Genomic DNA, 19779 nt, shown 5'->3' with positions numbered 1-19779 from the left:
CAACCGGATGTGACGTACCATGATTTGGTGGTATTACACCTTTACCTTGCAAGGACCTCATGCTTGTCAGACAGTTTTCACTTGACCTCCACCTTATTTCTGATTCATTGATAAATGAACAAGGTTAAGTTTTCGTGTTTAAGTCCATATCTCAGAAACTATAAGTAATAGGTCTATATTTGGTGTATGTAATGATTGTAAGGTGTACCATGTCCAACTGGCAGGTGTCATGGGACCTTGGCCTCATTTTCATGATTCAGTGGTTATAGTTCAGTTTTTGTGTTTTAGTCTGTTTAAGTTTTTCTGATACTGTATGCAATAGGTCTATTATATTTGATGTATGGAATGATTGTAAGATGTACATGTTCATCTGGTAGGTGTAATCTGACCTTGACCTAATTTTCATGGTTCAGTGCTTAAAGTTCAGTTTTTTGTGTTTTGGTCTGTTGTTTTCATACTGTGTGCAATAGGTCAACTATGATTGGTGTATGAAAATATTTTATGATGTACATGTTAGTCTGATATGTTTCATTTGATCGTGACCTCATTTTTATGGTTCATTGAACGATGTTAAGTTTTTATGGTTTAGTTTGTTTGTTACGTGCAATAGGTCAACGAAATTTAAAGCATATTTGATGTTTGTTATGATTGTAAGGTGTACATGTATTTCCAGTTTGGTTAATCTGACCTGGACCCCATTTTCATGGATCATGGTAAATAGATTGGATAGTTGTAGTAAAGGTTTATTTCCTAAGTATAGTAACACAGCTGTATTTTGTACAATATCAATTTCCTCATGCAATCCTTTCTTCACAATCTGGGATGAAAATAGGTTTGACATCTGCTACGATTCAAAAAGCTTTCAATGAATTAATTAAAGTTGCAGTATAAAAACAATATTAGGTCAATGTCAGAAAAATATAAACTTTTTTGTATTCGGCACAAAACTCGGGAAGGACTCTCAACACCTCGCCCTTCCCCAGTTTCTCAGCCTCATACAAAAATAATAATTTTAATAGTTTATAATTTTCTGACATTGACCTTTAATATTGTATATATATTTAGGACTATCAATATAATATCAATGGTTATAAAAGAAGGCAAGACATTTTAATGTGTGTGGTCTTGTTTGAACATATATATCATGTTATGGAAAGGTATTTGTGAAAAACACCAGTCTGGGGAGAGAATTTCGTCCCAAGATTGGTATATCTGTTTAATTATACCAAATAGAATTTGATTGAAACTCTCTACACAATTGAAGAGAAGTATTTTATTTAGTTGTATACTTTAATCCATAAACATGTTAATGCATTATTTTGAGGATAAATATCAAATACTGTGGGAATTATACGTGTTCTTACATATATACACATTTAGTCCAGTTAACCTAAGTTTTAACCTCAAACTAATTGCAACAGAAAATGTTTTAGTTCTAATCTATACCATTAATCCCTAAATATACACAGAAAAAGTCCCATAAAATCTAACTTGAGGAAAACTCAAAATCGACATTGGAAGGGGAGATAACTCTGCAAAAATGTCAGTTTTTGCTTAATTTTCTTAAAATTTATGTAAAGTATGATACTTTGATGGGGTTAAAAGTTCATATTTGACTATAATATATAATCTTCTGCTCATGAAATGTACAAAACCGAAGTATAATTGGTATTTTTTTTTTTTTTTTTGAGAGCATTTTTCATTAAAGAAATTGCAAATTTGTGGCTTTGTGACCATTTTGAAAAAAATAATGTGAAAATTTGGTATTGTTTATAGCTGTATATTAAATTTGTTCAGCATCTTCTTTGTCTAAAGAAGTTTTAAACCACAAAAAGAAGAATATATGCTTAATTATTTTTTATTAAATTTGAGATTTTTTACCTTGACATGTTGAAAAATTCAATGAATGGTCAACTAATGAATTTCGAAATCTAGATTGTAGCTTGATAAAAGATATGAAAACATCTTTAGAGTCGTTTGTTATACCCTAAAGATGACTAAAATATCAAGAATCAATACATGCTGTTGAATAGAAACGGTAAAGTTATAAGTTTGTATAGATTTTTATTGATATTTATGTCTTTTTTCTGAGTTATCTTCCTTTTCAGTGCAAATCTCCATAGGAATTGCAAATCATGATTTTTTTGTAGTATTCGTGAAGTAAGAATTTACGGGACTTTTTTCTATGTATATTTGGCATATCTTGGTAAACAGGGGCGGATCCAGGATTTCCAGTTAGGGGGGCGCAATGTTTTATTTTCGGCGAGCAGAGCGAGGCGAAAAATTTTTGGAGGTTTTTTTTAGGTAAAACTATTGAAATATTCTTCTAAAGGGGTAAAATGTAGATATCTCGAACTATTGTGTGGTAAAATTAGCGAGAAATTAAAGTTTCAAGCTGAAACCGCCTTAATCCACACCTGACAACAATCTACAGATAGACGGGCGGACAGACGGACGCAAAGTGAGACAAGACAGATCACAATTGCTTACCTGACCAATATAATTTTCAAACGAAAATTTCTACTTTTACCAGCGATTTTTAATTGTCCTTTCATACTATCTGTTTTTTACTTTTATGATTTTCGGAGGTCGTGCCAGACTTCACCGTGTTCGCCACAAACAACTAAAACCAGAATGAGATGCATTTACGCAGTTATATTTATTTTCTTGGGATCCCAAGCATACAGTAATACGGTACAGAATTCGGCTAAATATTTAGGTTGCAAGTGAGAAATAAATATAGACACAGAGAAACAAATTAATAAACTAACCTTCGCTTGAAACAGTATTTCTATCTTTCATTACGCCGGGATATTATAAAAGAATCTCACTGTTTTCTTGACCGTGTCATGATGAAATTGTGAAAGTGAGTAAGGGATGTTTTGGAACTTCGATTATCAAACAAATTGATTATAAAAACCGCAAATACAATGTAACATTTGTTTTTACTTTAACTGCTAAAAACCTATTATATTTGTCATTAAACGCAGCTCCGCGTTTGACACCTTCCTTTGAAGTTATTTATAGAACTTTAATAAAGCGTAGGTCAGTTGATAAGTAATAACGTTGATTCTGTTAAACTGGCTGTTTTATATACTTTGAATGTTAAAAAGATGGAATGGTCTCTTCTGATACTTAAATATGTTGAAGTCAACCCATGCTTTGCAAATTTTAGGGGGGGCGCAAGCCCGCCACGCCCCCGCCTAAATCCGCCCCTGGTAAAGATTAAAAATTAAAAATCTTGTGTTGCTCTGCTGTCTTTATGTATCATTTTTGAATAATTTTGGTGGGAAGAGCCTTTCAAGGGCAAAAAACGAATATCCAAATTGGCATATACCACGACATAGAGGGAAATTTAAGGCATATTCACTAGCAGCGGTGAAAAACAGGCAATTCTCATGAATTGCGGAAAAATATTTAAATTAAGCAAAAATACACTGGCAACCAACCAATCAAATTCCAGCATTCTTATATAAGGTGTAATTAAAGTTAATAGCTAACAATGACAGACATCAGTTGATAGATGACAATAACCCACATGGCACAATGGAGCTAAAATAAAAGAAAATGAATATTCAAAATAAAAAGAAATATTTATTTACTGATATGCTTTTTCTTATTCACATTTAAGTATTGTGAAAAATCATGAATTATTGTTGCACTACAATAGATTTGAAATAAAGCACATTTGTATATTCAATGCAGTACAAACTGTGTTACAGTACTTAAAAAATGCATGTCAGCTTAACTATAAAAGGGATGTTTGCTGGTTGTAGTTTCAAAATTACCATTACACAAATAATAAGTCCCAAAAATCATCAGTTTCCATTTTAAAATTTAGTTGAGAGTCAAAGTTGACTTTTTTCCTCTTTAAAGTAAAGTTTCAATACAGTGACTTTATACAGAGAAAACTTACTTTCAAGCTATAAAGCTGCAAATTTATGTTTAAAATTAAATTGTTAAACTGTATGTTTCTACCATTATCTTAACATTAAGTAGATGTTAAACTTTATGTTTCTACCATTATTTTAACATTAAGTAGATGTTAAACTTTATGTTTCTACCATTATTTTAACATTAAGTAGATGTAATTATAATTATACATGAGTGAACATGATGATATGTGAACAAAAATAGAAAATAAAGTTCAGATCAAATTTGATATGTCATGACTTATAAGCTAAAAAATGTTGAAATCTATGAAACAATTTACAGATGAATGTAATATGAAAGCTATGATTTAGTTTTAATGGGTGGTATGTTTTTTGTTGATACACATTTGTCACACACCCATTCTGCATACACTTCTTGTGTTAACATGAGATAAGCTGGTTCTGTAAGTCTTGAACAAGTCCTATGAAACCAAAAGTTACATCCACTTTCACATAATATAGCTTGTTCATTATCATGTACTTCTTTATGACAAACTCCACATGGATAAATTGGTGGTGCGTTGGGGTTGGACGGATTAAAAACCATTGGCTGGTTCATGGGATAGACCTTCCCTGGCATCTGTTGTGGACTTGGACCATTAGATGAAGAGTTAGGAGGCATAGGTGGTCCCTGGTGATTATTTTGCATTTTGTTTCATCCAGTGTTTTCAAATGTCAGTACCTGCAATAAAATTAATAAAGTTAATTTTATTTAAAGATATAAAAGGCTTTAAAATCACGAACAGAATATAAAAAAAGTTATCCATTAATATCTCATGGTTTTAATATAATGAATAATGATGACTTTACAATACTGAACAATATTATATTGTTACTTTTATAAATACAACAAGATTTATAATGTATCTTCATAAGACTCGTCAATGATGCTCTCATCAAAACAATTGGAAGGCCAAATCTATTACAAACTTGAAGAGCATTAAAAACCCAAAATCCTGAATGCACTCACTGGCGGATCCAGAAATTTTCATAAGTGGGGGCCCACTGACTGCCTAAGAGGGGGCCGGCTCCAGTCATGCTTCAGTGATTCCCTATAATTTATAAGCAACCCCCCTAAATCCGCCTCTGGCACTCCAGTTACATTTGGACCCAACTGGAAAAAAAACTTCGGTAGTTAGATACCAATTCTAGCTAGGTATGTGTGTGAGAGTCATGATGGTATATTGACTAAGGTGATGGGATTGCTCTCCTTAGTAAATTTGGTAGATACTTAGTCAGTTGTTAGTTGTTTAGCTAAGGAAGTTCTTCTTTAGATCAATTGGCATACATGCTGCCTTGTTATACAGAGGTCAACCTACTAAAATATTTTTCCGAAATTTCCCTTTTATATGTTTGAAATTGAAAATAGACATCCCTAATATTTTGAGTCACTAGTATACTTGTTCATAACATATTTGTATCTGAAATATATTTCGATCTTTATTTTTTTTTTTAATTTGAGTTTATTAGATCGATGGCACCTTTGTTGACAAAAACAAGCGTCTTGTGTTTTCGACCTATCTAAGAAATGGGTCCAAAGTCGGAAATGACATGTCCTACAAGTCGGAAACTGGTTATGATTTGATGCCAAATTTTATATGCCAAAATGTTAGAGGCGATCGTAAATTATATAGGGATAGTAGATCTTGCCATGGATAGAAAACAAGTGCCTGTGGTTCTGTAGATGAATTTAACACTGGTCATTATCTTAAATTTGGAGATTTTATTTGTGTAAAGTCTTCTCCTCAGCTATGACAGGGGAAGATCTCCTTCTTTGAAGGTTTCAGAGGTTTGCAGTCACACAAATATTATCAGCATTCTGGAGCTACGATGATAGCAAGTAAAAATGTTCATGATGCATTTAAGAAAACGATAACTTAAAGGTAAGTTCTAAATTTAAAGTTACCTTAATTATTTATTTACTTCATTAATGAATAAAATTGTTTCTTTGTTTTTACCAACTAGAAACCAAAACCAAAACTTGGTGCTTTGACCGGAAGTTTCTACTTTCACATTAATCAAGACCGTATGGGATAGGAAATCAAATGCTTCTAAAATAAGGGTTTTTCTAATATTAAATGACTATTATAAGTTGAATATATAAAATTTTACTTTTACACAAAATTTGTGTGGTTAAATCTTAAAATTAACAATCATAACATTACTATTTATATATTTGAAATTGGTAAAAATTCACATCGATTCCGAAGAAAATAAAATGGATGCCGTGTAGCAGACAACATTTGTGTGTGAAACAATATAATGGATTCGTCTAAAGGCACGGGACCCTATTTGCAAAGGTATATTGCAGGAAGGTAGACCAGTAAATTACCGTCCAAATAAGGCTCTAAATTTACTAGTTGATTTCACACGTTGTGTTCACAGACACCTGTTTCACTATCAGTATCAATAAAAAATTTAAAGTTTATAAATTTTAAAATCTAAGAAAAATTGTAATAAATTTTTAAGCTACCTCTCTCAATCATCAGCCAGAATGTTATTTTCAAAATGTTGATGGTTTTCTATACCTTAAGAAGAATGGGAATTATTTAAGGCTAACTATCTTACCTTACCAGGAAATCTTTCTCCGTCCACTTCGGGACAACCTCATTTGAGTAGTCAATATTCCACCACCACATCTATTTACACTATTTTACACACATTATCGGTAATTATATAATACACTTGAGTACGGCGATATCAATGTTTCATATTATCCTCCATGCATCATTGAATTAGCAATTCATTTTAGAATAATGCAAAGACAAAACAGTTCATCACCAAGACCATCAAGTTGTAGTAGTGGTGACAGTTTTAGAGGTCCAAAACTAAAGCAAGAAATATGTATAGGAGAAGAAGTGAAGATTTCTGTTCATTTGGCAGTGGAAAGGTTCAAGCTGAATGATACTCAAAAAGGTATTGAAAGTTTTATGATTAATAACACACAAAATGGTATTGAAAGGTACATTGTACAATCTAAATGATACACAAAAGGGTTTTGAAGCTAGATGGTATACCAGAGGTATTGAAATTTTAAAGCTAAATCATATGCTAAAAAGGTATCAAAATGTTTAAGCTTAATGATACACAGAAAGGTATTGAAAGTTAAAGTCAAGTGATTCACAATAAGGAATTAAGATAAATGATACACAAAAATGTTTTGCAAGGTTCAAACTAAATGATTCACAAAATGTTATTGAAAAGTTCAAACTAAATGTCATTATGATGCACAAAAAGTTTCAGACTAAGTGATATGCAAGAGGTATTGAAGGTTCAGGCTAAATGATCCAGATATGATCCAGAAAAAGTATTGAAAAGTTTTTAATTGTTAAAGCTAAATGATGTACAAAAGAGTAATGAATAATTCAAGTTAAATGATGCAAAAAAGGGTATGGATTGGTTTACGCTAAATGATCCACAATAAGTATTGAAAAGTTTTGAATGCTTAAAGCTAAATGATGTACAAAAGGGTATTGATGGTTCAAGCTAAATGATGCACAAAAAAGATATTAAAAGGTAAAAGCTAAATGATACACAAAAGGATATTAAAAGGTACAAGCTCTAAATGATACACATGATACACAAAAGGATATTGAAAGGTACAAGCTAAATGATGTACAAAAGGGCTTTGAATGGTAAAAGCTAAATGATGTACAAAAGGGTATTGAAAGGTACAAGCTAAATGATGTACAAAAGGGTATTGAAAGGTACAAGCTAAATGATGTACAAAAGGGCTTTGAATGGTAAAAGCTAAATGATGTACAAAAGGATATTGAAAGGTACAAGCTAAATGATGTACAAAAGGGCTTTGAATGGTATAAGCTAAATGATGTACAAAAGGGTATTGAAAGGTACAAGCTAAATGATGTACAAAAGGGTATTGAAAGGTAAAAGCTAAATGATGTACAAAAGGGTATTGAAAGGTAAAAGCTAAATGATGTACAAAAGGATATTGAAAGGTACAAGCTAAATGATGTACAAAAGGGCTTTGAATGGTAAAAGCTAAATGATGTACAAAAGGGTATTGAAAGGTACAAGCTAAATGATGTACAAAAGGGTATTGAAAGGTACAAGCTAAATGATGTACAAAAGGATATTGAAAGGTACAAGCTAAATGATGTACAAAAGGGCTTTGAATGGTAAAAGCTAAATGATGTACAATAGGGTTTTGAATGGTTAAAGCTAAATGATGCACAAAAGGGTATTGAAAAGTTGTAAGATAAATGATTCACAAAAGGTAATTTAATGTTTAAGCTAAATGATGCAAAAAATGGTATTAAACATATTGAAGGTTCAAGATACAGGACACTCAAAGAGGTATTTAAAGTTACAAACCAAATGATACACAAGCAGGTATTGAAAGGTATTAAATGTGTTTTTCAGACAGATATACAGTTTCATATCAAATGAATTTTATAGAAAATAAATAATACTGATTGAGACATTTCTTAATGCTAACTCTTGTTACTATACTATAGTATACATGTTAATATTTTCTTTGTAGTACTGGAATTTCCATCTTCATTAACAGCCACAGAAAGAGCCTATGTTCATAGGCTGTGTCAGGGAATGGGATTTCATACAAAAAGTAGTGGGTAAGTCATGTGATCTGTTGTTGGGTTATATAGGCATCACAGTGGTCTTGCTAGCCCAAAATAGAAGGGCGCCGCGCCCTGGGTGCCCTCAGCTGCGCCCTGGGTGCCTTCATCTGCGCCCTTCTGCCCTGACGTCTTTTTCCAAAATTATCTTGTGCCGTTTTGGTAAAATTTTGTTTCATCGATTTCTGATCTCCAAGTTAATTACATATATGACACCTGTGTGATTGCCCCCAGGTTAATCATGTCATTACAATCAATTACAATGATAAAGACTTCAAAGGTGTTAATAACTAGGTAATTTAATTAGGACAATGTATCTTTTTGTCATACTTTTGATGAATGTGTCAGCGAGTGTGTTTAGCTTGGGTTGGCATTTTCGATCTCCAAGTCACAATGGAAGAGCGTATATAAATGAAGACTTTCATGACTTTAGAATTGAATTTAAGTCATCAAAATAAAACTATGCCTTTACAGAAATGCCTTCCATCTCAACTTGTTAGCAACAAGCACAGTTTTTAATTAACCCAAACGTGGTGGAAATTGATTTTGGAGTTACTTCCCCTGTTTTAGCTTATTACAAATTTGTGCTCTAAAAATATTATCTAGTACCAAAAAAAGGAATAAATTACCAATTGAATATATAATAACATAATAATGTTACCTTAAAGATATTAACTGTCTTTGAACATATTAAAAAATATATATTGCAATTTCTACGTGATAATTATACTTTTAGCAATCCATGTTCTAAACATTGTTAAATTAGTAATGCTCTCTGTTTCAAAACATATGATGTACTCAAAGCTATAATTCCTATATAGATAAAAAAAAAAAAAAAAAAAAAACACATATTTAAGAATTGAATGCTCTTTTTTGTAAATTTATTGGGGTGTGAAAGCGTTGACCGAAGTACATTTTGTATGAAGCGCGGAAGCGCTTCATACTTAAAATGTGCACACGTCAACGCTTTTAAAACCCTATAAAGTTACAAAAAAAGCATTCAATACTTATAATTACATTTTTACCTATAGGATCATGAAAACACGCCTTTTATCAAGTTTTTATTTCATTTACCTGTGCACTTTATTGTGGGACCTCGTGTCATCATGAATGAGAAGTTTTAATGAGTGATACAACAGCTTAAGGAATAACACATGATGTGCCGTTAGCCAATCAGAATAACGTATAGTAATGAAACATACATCTAATGTAATTATTGTTTGATAAGGCCAATTAAAATTAATTGCTAGATTTTCATCCCAGCCCGCCCCTCTGAAATCGTCCCGCCCCGATTTTTTTTATTTAACACAAATACGATTTCCGGATTTTCTTCATGTCCGTTACCGGGAACCATCGATAACTTCTTTTCATTCAAAACTTCCTGTTTCAAATTTCGTTTTTGTATTTCTTCGAGTAATCTAACGAAAATGATTAAGTCAACATATTCTGCTGCTCTATGATGACAACATCATCTACCGAGAAAAGAGATTGATAACGAGAAGGGCATGAAATATTCGAGTTACGAGTAAAACGCCTTGTCCTTGAACGCAAATTGCGGTAGTCACAAGTGATTCGAAAACCGTGTTTCTTCTGTATTTATACAATGACTTTGTGTCAGGAAATTTGGAATGTGAATGATATCCAAAGCGCAAGAATCGTAGAACAAATTGGTACAAAAAAACATGACTGGATTAAAGACATTGACACAAGCACAAACTTGTTTGATTTATGACCATATATTGAGAAAAAAAAAGTCAACAAACACGCATTTTAATTATAATACCCATGGCTGTTGTTTTTGTTGACAAACAGCAAACACCCTCTGTAACTGTCAACTGTCCCAATACCCTCAATTTAGTCATTAAACAACAACCACTTTTTGGTTAAGTTCATGTTTTACCATACTGAGTTTACATTTTATTCTGTACTCATAATACTTGTGTTGCATACAATTGTACCAATACATTTTATTGATTTTATGGGGACTACAAACCATTGCTTAGAAAGCAAAATAAATTTGGTGTAGGTATAGTCCAACTTAAGAGAGAATTTCTCTTCTTTTTGATGTATACTATAAATAGGTTTCTGAAGCGGCAATTACATGTATAACAATGGTTGCCAATCAGGGATTTTTATTTAAGAGTTTAAAAAATAGTGTAGGATTCCTCATACAGCATGTATATACATTATACAAGCTTGTTTTCCACTAGTTTATACCCTGCGGTATGAAGAACTTGTGACGAGGGTTTCATATGAAATAAAATTTAAAAAATAAAATCCTCCCACCCGCCCCATTTTTTTTAAAAATTTGGATGAAAATCTACTAATTAATTTTAGTTGGCCTAATGGTAGAGTGAAGTTGAACTGTAAAAACATAATATGTTGATGAAGATATACTATATCAATCATAATTACACACACAATGAAATAAAGACTATAGTTGAAAAGCATCTTTATTTAAAAAAAAACAACATATACAGTAAAAAAAAAAAAGAGATTCGTTAACTCGTGATACACACAGAAACGTAGACTAAAAAATGAGCAGTGCCTTTTCTTATCATAAAAAGTGCCCTGCCCTCCACTGGCACCCTGCCCCTTTTGATTTCTAGCTAGAGCACTGCATCAGGATATTTGTATGAATAAAAGATGATGTGGTTTATAATCAATGTGGTAGTAACTTAAGATCACAAATACACAAAGGACATCTAGTGGTGAATATAAAAAAGAAGATGTGATGCGATTGCCAAGGAGACAACTCTCCACAAGAGACCAAATGACACAGAAATTACTTTAGGTCACTGTACCGCCTAAAACAATGAGCAAAGCCCATTTTGCATAGTCAGCTTTAAAAGGCCCGGAAATAACAATGTAAAACAATTCAAACGAGAAAACTAATGGCCTAATTTATGTACAAAAAAAAGAACAAAAACAAATATGTAGCACATCAACAAATGACAACCACTAAATTACAGGTTTTCATTGGCAATCATACCACATCTTCTTTTATAATAACAACAAATCTATTTCCTTAAAGTATTGATATATCTTAGAATATTGTGCTGTTTGAAGAAATTGATCATTAAGAGTATTCTATAGGAAGAGGTCGAGCAGGTACCTAACTGTTTATAAGAAGGAAGGGAGTTTGGCCACTCAGTCAGCAGCTAGTCTTCACATGGTCAGAAATTCAAGACAACAAATACATAGCCTTCTTCAAAGATTTCCTCTCACAAGTAAAGAAAGACAAGACTTGTTACCAAAAACTGAAAGAATTTCTGTCAATGAAGGTAAGAGAATCATAAGATATCTCATTCTTGTTTTTCACAATCTTGATTTTTGATGTAGATGTTTATTAAATTGGTTATCATGAAATATTTGCATGGCCTCCGTATCAAGGCGGTTATGTTTGATCAAACATCACTGAAAACAAGGATCAGAATCAAAAGATTACTGTGAAAAGAGAGTATGGCCACTTTAAAACAAAAAGAAACAAAACTGACTATAGGCAAATCCATATTTTATAAAAAAAAAAAAAAAAATTAATTCTACATTTCTCCAAATATTCTAGTAACTAGCTATAGAAAAACAGCTTGTGATGCAATTTGATTTATTTCATTAGTCATGAATTTCAGTAAAAGGTAAAAACAGGAATTTTATGACCAATACTTGGTCAATACCTATTAAAACAGAACAGTTTCATAATGTACATTTGTAGTAGGTTGTTTTCTATGCTTAAAATAACAACTAAATAGAGCTAAGGGTTCTGATGCTTTATTGTACCGGTAGATAAAAACAAGTCTGCAGGGCTTTCCATTGAAGCCAGTAGCCGGCGGTAATCCGCCGTTTACGGTGGTTTCAAGTGCCGGCTACTTCACTTTATACAAAAATATAAATTCAAAAAGAAAAAAATATCTTTTTCAAATGTTTACAGCCAGCCGAGAGACGTATTGTCGCAAAGTCGCGGTCACGATAAACAAGGGATGAAAAGTCAGTGTTTACCTTCGGCTAAATATAGATCACATGAATTTAGGTCACTGATTGGTTGTCTATTTAAAGTCAAAATGCATCGTTTCTTTTCAAAGATAACAAGAGAGACGTCCCGGTAATCATTGAAAGATAACAATAGAGACGTTCCGATGGTCATTAACTCGTTGGCTTTTTTTTTGGCTTCTAAAACGTGAAGACAATCAGATAGGATGACAATCTTATGTTATGGAATAATATCAGTCAAATTAAAGAAAGTGTAGTAGATCATATTGTTCAGAATCTGGAAAACATTATCTTTTTAAGTTAATGTTTCAAAGCCCACGTGGTGTTCAGAGAATCAAGGTCAAAAACGAAGTAGAATATTGTCGACTCAACCTCAAATAAATAACATTTTCCAAATGATTTATGTATCAGACTTATTGAACAGTTTACAAAAAAAAAGAGAAATCAGAGGATATATCAATTTTCTGTCAATGCTTGAGAAATAAATATATGATTTAAATACGAGTAACAGTTTTTAGAGAGAAAAGGGGGATCATTTGTTTACAAATGCACGTAGTTATGCAAAATAAATCGATCAAGATTTCTAACAAATCGGATTATTAAAGAAATAAAACTCCTTCAAAAGTAAATGAATTTTAAGCATAAGGTAATAAAAAAAAAAAAACTATTAACATAAAAAAAAAATGAAATTTCTTTGAGATTTTTTTTTCTTTCTTTAATTTCATACTGAAAAAATGGTCATTTGAAAGATGAAATTAGGTGCCAGGAGATTGCAAGAATGCAGGATTTAGCTCCATTTATGCCAGAGCCCAGACCCCCTGCCGTAAGGCACCAAGCTGTAACGAACGCATGTTACAGCTGCCTATAATTTTAATTGAGCCTTCTACTTCAATTTCAAGGAAAAGCCCTGAGTCTGAAATAGAAATACATCATATATAAATAACAAGCTATTTCATATAACATAAATATATGCTTTTACAGAATATCACAGATTATAATATAATACGGAATTATAATGACAAATTACTACATATACTAGTAATTAACAATGTATAGAGAGTTAAATGTATTGCAAGTAGAAAATGTTCAATGTTAACATTCAATGAAATTGACATCGGGTGTCACATGTACTGTTACAATAAGATTATTATATACACTACATTGGAATGCACTGTTTAAAGATTATGTGTATCTGTGTATATGTATTCACTACTGGTTTGACAAACGTTATATCTACATTTATTAATAATAACTTCAATAAAATATATAATACGTATAATAATCAAATACATAATATCATACAACAATCATAAAGTTGCAAATATAATAATCATAAAGACTAATGATGTCAGTATTATTGATTTATTAAAAGCTCCAAATTAATGGGAGGTAACTCATGTTTACAATACAATATAAACAATGTCAAACTATAAATAAATATACTCTTACCACTTGTGGAGTGAGTTGTACTAGTAAGGTTAACGGCACATCATATAAACATCACGTAATCATGTGTCCAATTACACATTAAATGGAGTCCTGAAACCAAAATACGAACATAAATACTCAGACTCTAATTATAAAAATATACAATGTAACAAATATTCTTTACTCATTCATATTTGTACTTGATAAAAAATATTTACTACAAAACTATTACTTAAAATAAATGGAAACACTTTTCCGTCTTTTACTTAATAAGCCATCATTTATAAAATATAGACTATTCATGACAATAATCAAATAGTAATGTACGCAAATTAACAATACAATTCTACCGTGGCAAATATACCGTAGATTATAAAATCATATACTTATAGCTTAATAAAATATTCTCATGTACATCTTGTGTACTTGTGTTACATGTATGCCATATGAGGAGAACGTTATAAGACAAATAGAACTTTACTAGAATATCATTTACGTGAAAAATATAAATAATGTTAATAACGAAGTAACTTACAGTATTCTTTAATTATATTGTCCAAAATATATAAGGTTTACAGGTAAACTATGTGGTCAATTAAACAGATATAAATTCAATGGACTGTCATGGCTATCGTCCGTGGAAATATACAGGTACAAAACAAAGGAAATTAAACTTGACCGCGAAATATTAACAACCAATCAGATACAATGATTTAAGTAAATCCCTAATGAATATTCATAGAAAATAACGTGAATATTACTATACATATAAGTAAGGTTTGCAAGTAATAACTTAATACAATATTCAAAATATATAATTAAGCTTTTATCATAAATGTAGTAATTAAATAGATGATTTTTACAATATATAAAATGATCATAAAAATCACTCTGCTACACATTAATAGCTGCATAGATATATTGAACTTTCTTCTTTGTAGTTAGAATAAGTTGAATGTAAATTAAAGAAAAAATTAAATTGATTTTTCAGTAACAAAGGAACTCAACAAGACAACAATTGGTAAATTAAATAATGGAGTAGCTCAAATACCACCAGAGCGTGGCAGTTCTGATCTTGATACCTTCAGAAAAACTTTACCAGTATTTAAATTTAAAACAGAAATCATGGAGGCTATGAACAGTAACCAGGCCATCTTAGTTTCTGGTGAAACTGGGTCTGGTAAAACTACACAGGTAATCTTATTTCACTTACTAGATATATTCAAACACTATAAAAAAAACTATTTGATGGTCAAGAGATGGCAGCAAACAGTTAAACCGACTTTTTTTCTAAACGCTTTCTCATTTTTAAGCAGTTAAGCTGCTTTATGCGAGCACCCTAGATTTATGTTCTACCCAATAAATGCTGAAATATGTGCCACTTTTATTATCTGGCTGGCTATCATGTTATTTACCAACTAATATGACACTTTTTTCATACTTTTTATTCTGGAATATTAAAAATATTACCATAAAAACGTTAAATGGTCGTCGATTTTCCCAAAAGTTTTGAAGTTGCACATAGGAAGTAGTGCTTGATAGAAATTCTTCTATAGTTTATTATTCCCTGTGCTGTTGGTTAAGATGTCAAAGAACAATTGTATGAAATATTTGATCGCCGAAAATCTATAAAGATGAGTCGTTTACATTTCCCAAATGGCAAAAGTCGTAGGAATATTGTTTGTCATCGATACGTATTACATACGTCAGTAGTCTATTAATCAGCTGATATAAGTTGGCGGCAATTTCAAATTACATAGAAGACAAAATTTACGTACCTTTTAAATTGGGAGGATTCTGATGATACATAGGTACTTTATCATTTTATTCGTTTTTTGTCTGAAATGATTTAGATTATTTAAATCATCTCAATTCAGTAATCTTAAATGTATGCTCTTGTATACTTGTTAATATTATTCCGTTATCTCGCAAATGACCTCCTTCATGCTTGTCAAATAAAGTTGTTGTTATTGTAGTTTTCTGATTGGTCGATGTCAAGGTCATTTTAAGATTGTTTCGCTTTGGTGTTACAATGTAACATAATGCTACACGTGCTTTGATTTAGCTCAATGTGCTTCAATAAATATTGAGATTAAAACTTTAACAACTGTTTTCGGACGGCATTATTTAACTTCCAAAGTCGCATATTCTGTAAAATATTAAGTCCGAATCTGTGACGCGTATCACACCGTAATTGTTTTTGATTTACAAGGACTTTTCGATTTCCGGTACAGAAAAATACGACTTTTTTGTTATAATGTTTCTTTTTATAATTTTTCACATTTAAACACTCGTTAAGTGTTCTTGAATCAATTCTATGCGGTTCCTTCAGCAACTTTATGCTGGTAAACGATTTCCCCATGAAAATAATGTGAAAAGAAATCGCATGATACGATAAAAAGGTAACGACTAACGAGGCTCGAGAAACGTTTATGTTTTCAACAAGTTGAAGTTACAAACAAGTTTTTCTTAATTCCTACTATTACAGTTATTTAATTAAAAGTTTAAATACATGTTTTTTTTTTTATTATGATATTAGTAATGGAAGACAGTTAAACCGTAATCAAAATATTTTAATTCAGTTATAATTTGAGACGTTAATAAAATGGCACTGGCTACGGTTACATGGAAATGTAACAATAATAAAAATATTATTGTTACATTGGAGACTAAATGCCGGAATGCATGGTTTGGTAAGGACCTGTTTAATAACGAATGTAACAATAATTATTGAGGCTATACATTGCGTTATTGTTACATGAAAAACAGTAATGTACGATGGGACTAGAAATATGTACTAATAATAAAAGTTGAAGACATTTATTTTATATTTACAATACTTACATTTATTACATACAATTTATTTACTGTAACTTTTTATTTACAATGAAAATTTCTACAAATCCAGTAAGTGTTTTTTAAGGTCCGACACATTTTTGATGAACGAAATTACGTCCTCCACTGATACGTGTACATACAGAAGTTCTTAGTATTTAAGTGACAGTTAGCAAACTTTGCTTTTGATGTATCAATTTGCGTCAAATTGTATAGCTGTATGAAATTTATGTCTTCATATTGTTTTAGTTTCGTTTAAAACGCATCCCAAGTTTTAATGTTTTTCACCCTAAACAAATTGGTTCAAAGTATAATGACAGTAATAAGAGAAGGTGTGCAGTTAAATACTTAAAAAAGTGAAACCATTGAACTATATTTTTCGCCTTTGGCACTCCTAATCTTGAGTAGTATCTTTAAGAATACAAAACCATTATTTTTTATCAGTATCAGGGGCGGATCCAGCCATTTGATAAAGGGGGGTGGGGGGTTCCAACTATATGCTCCCATTCAAATGCATTGATCGGCAAACCCCGGAACCATCCCCCCCTGGATCCGCCAATGAGGTATTATACAAGTATTGTTAAGTATATACAAAATGTATGAAAGAATTAAGCAATACAACTATAGAAGATTTAAGTTTAATAAATCTAGCGTACATTGCTGTTTTTCATGTAACAATAACGTAATGCTGATATTACTATTAATCTCAGCGTAATGTAACCGTAGCCTCAGTAATTATTGTTACATTCATAATAAATCGGTTCCTCGCCCAACTTTACATTCCGGCAATTAGTCTCCAGTGTAACAATAATATTTTTATTGTTGTTACATTTCCATGTAACCGTAGCCAGTGCCTAATAAAATTGAGAATGAAAATGGGGAATGTGTCATATAGACAATAACCTGATCTAAGAGCAGACAACAGTCGAAGGTTACCAACGGATCTTTAATGCAGGGAGAAACTCCTACACCCAAAGGATTTGCTTTTGCTGGCCCCTTTACATAATAAAGAAAATGTATACTATTTCAACTAGTCATTTTGTTCCGGTGGAACTTTTAAATCAGAGGAAGAACAAAGTAACACATAATAATAAGTTCCTCTGGAACTTTTCGGCTAGTGAGTTCTTTCCGCCCGGAACTTTCCAACGTCTGAACAAAAGAGCATTTACAATAACTTGGATATACACTAAAATCAGAAGTATACACAGATATTAAAATTTAAAAAAAATGTACAAAACAATTATGAAAAATAAATATGATATACAGCAACAATCACCACATTAGTGGGTCCTCACTATGGACAGGTGCATACAGAATGTGGCAGCTTAAACATCTTAACTGGCACAACACTCTCCCCTAACATAGGACAGTGTATGTGTATATTCTCAGACATTGAATCTTTATAAATATAAACTGGAAATAACTTTTGAAAGTGGTAGGATTGCATAACATAAACATTACTGTACAAGCATTATTCATGTTATTTGATACTTTAGAAATAGCTGAGAACAATGCCTGAGATAAATATTTTGACTAATTCTTTACACTATTCATCTGAACTTGGCCAAGTTTGCCTTTGGGTTTTTGATTAACTGCCTATAGCACCCTTTGGTGCTTTGATTAGCTTATTTTTATGCCCCATTTATGGGCATTATGTTTTCTGGTCTGTGCGTCAGTTCTTCCGTCCGTCTGTCGCGCTTCAGGTTAAAGTTTTTGGTCGAGGTAGTTTTTGATGAAATAAAAGTCCAATCAACTTGAAACTTAGTACACATGTTCCCTATGATATGATCTTTCTAATTTTAATGCCAAATTAGATGTTTTCCCAATTTTCATGGTCCACTGAACATAGAAAATAATAGTGTGGATGGGGCATCCGTGTACTGGGAACACATTCTTGTTAGTCCTCTATGATGAGTTATTTATTGAGTTAACATTTGGTTCTGTTCTGGTAATTTTTTTCAAAATTATGTGTTTTGGACTAATTAAATTTCACTTTTGTTTTAGGTTCCTCAGATGATTTTAGACTATTGCCAGGAGGAAAATAAAGTGTGTAGAATATTCTGTACACAACCCAGAAGAATAGCTGCTCTAAGTATTGCTGAGAGAGTTGCTGCTGAGAGGGGAGAAAAAATAGGACAAACTGTTGGATATCAGATCAGATTGGAAAGCAAGTTAGTCTAATATATATTAGTTTTGTTTTGCATACTGTTGTATTCTCTGTAAGAAGGGGGGAAAAAATCACTTTTTAAGTTTGGTGAAATATTTATAGATAAATGAAAAGGTGAAAACAAGATCTCCAGTCGCAAGGAAATTCTTCAAATATTAGAAATATACCAATTCTTTATTGGGAAGATTTTGCAAAATTTTAATGAACCATTAGTTAAAAAAATATGTTGTCATATGTTTCAGAGTATCACCCAAGACACTACTGACATTCTGTACTAACGGTGTATTGTTAAGAACCCTGATGGGATCAACAGAATCAATGTCAGAGGTTACACACATTATTTTGGTAAGTTTATTTGTTGCCAGTGGTTACATACTTTTTTTATAAGTTTATTTGATATCAGATATTAAACAACGTATTTGTGGAAAATTGATTTGATGTCAAAGGTTGCGCACGTTATTTTGGTACATTCATTTCATGTAAAAGTAAGATTTAGATTCCACTTCAAGAGTTACTTCATAGTTGCAAATGTTAATCACCTTTGAACATTAATAAATGCACAGAAAAAAACAGACTGTTTTATCATAATGTATAATGATCTTATTCAGAACCTTTAGTCTGCTGCTTTCATTTTCAGGATGAGATACATGAACGCGACAGATTCAGTGACTTTCTGTTAATAGCGGTCAGAGACTTACTTGAGAAATATCCTGGTCTGAAAGTTGTTTTGATGAGTGCAGCATTAAACATTGATTTGTTTGTTAAATATATGAATGGTTGTCCTGTAGTGTCAGGTTAGACCTGTTTATAAAATTTTAAAAGGCATGCATGT

At 31.6% G+C, this 19779-nt stretch overlaps 1 protein-coding gene and 1 long non-coding RNA gene across 2 annotated transcripts in view; one reads left to right on the top strand and one right to left on the bottom strand.

Annotated features, from left to right (window-relative positions):
• Positions 1-3574: 3574 nt before the first annotated feature.
• Positions 3575-5945, bottom strand: LOC143071112 (uncharacterized). The gene is made up of 2 exons (XR_012976795.1): positions 5839-5945; positions 3575-4614 (listed from the first exon to the last, which is right to left on the bottom strand). It is a non-coding gene; the product is annotated as an uncharacterized LOC143071112 (long non-coding RNA).
• A 176-nt stretch (positions 5946-6121) lies between these two features.
• LOC143071111 (3'-5' RNA helicase YTHDC2-like) overlaps positions 6122-19779 on the top strand; it is a 39277-nt gene continuing 25619 nt past the window's right edge. Inside the window, exons 1-8 of the mRNA XM_076245208.1 lie at positions 6122-6232; positions 6685-6848; positions 8437-8527; positions 11627-11814; positions 14937-15139; positions 18785-18951; positions 19190-19292; positions 19585-19741. Coding sequence (XP_076101323.1) covers positions 6195-6232; positions 6685-6848; positions 8437-8527; positions 11627-11814; positions 14937-15139; positions 18785-18951; positions 19190-19292; positions 19585-19741 — 1111 coding nt within the window. The 5' untranslated portion in view covers positions 6122-6194. The remainder of the gene's footprint in view (positions 6233-6684; positions 6849-8436; positions 8528-11626; positions 11815-14936; positions 15140-18784; positions 18952-19189; positions 19293-19584; positions 19742-19779) is intronic.

This window comes from Mytilus galloprovincialis, chromosome 4 (genome assembly GCF_965363235.1).
Source record: "Mytilus galloprovincialis chromosome 4, xbMytGall1.hap1.1, whole genome shotgun sequence".
NCBI classification, from domain to species: Eukaryota; Metazoa; Mollusca; class Bivalvia; order Mytilida; family Mytilidae; genus Mytilus; species Mytilus galloprovincialis.
Note: the sequence above shows the minus strand (reverse complement) of the source record. Positions and strands in the feature narration are given on the sequence as shown.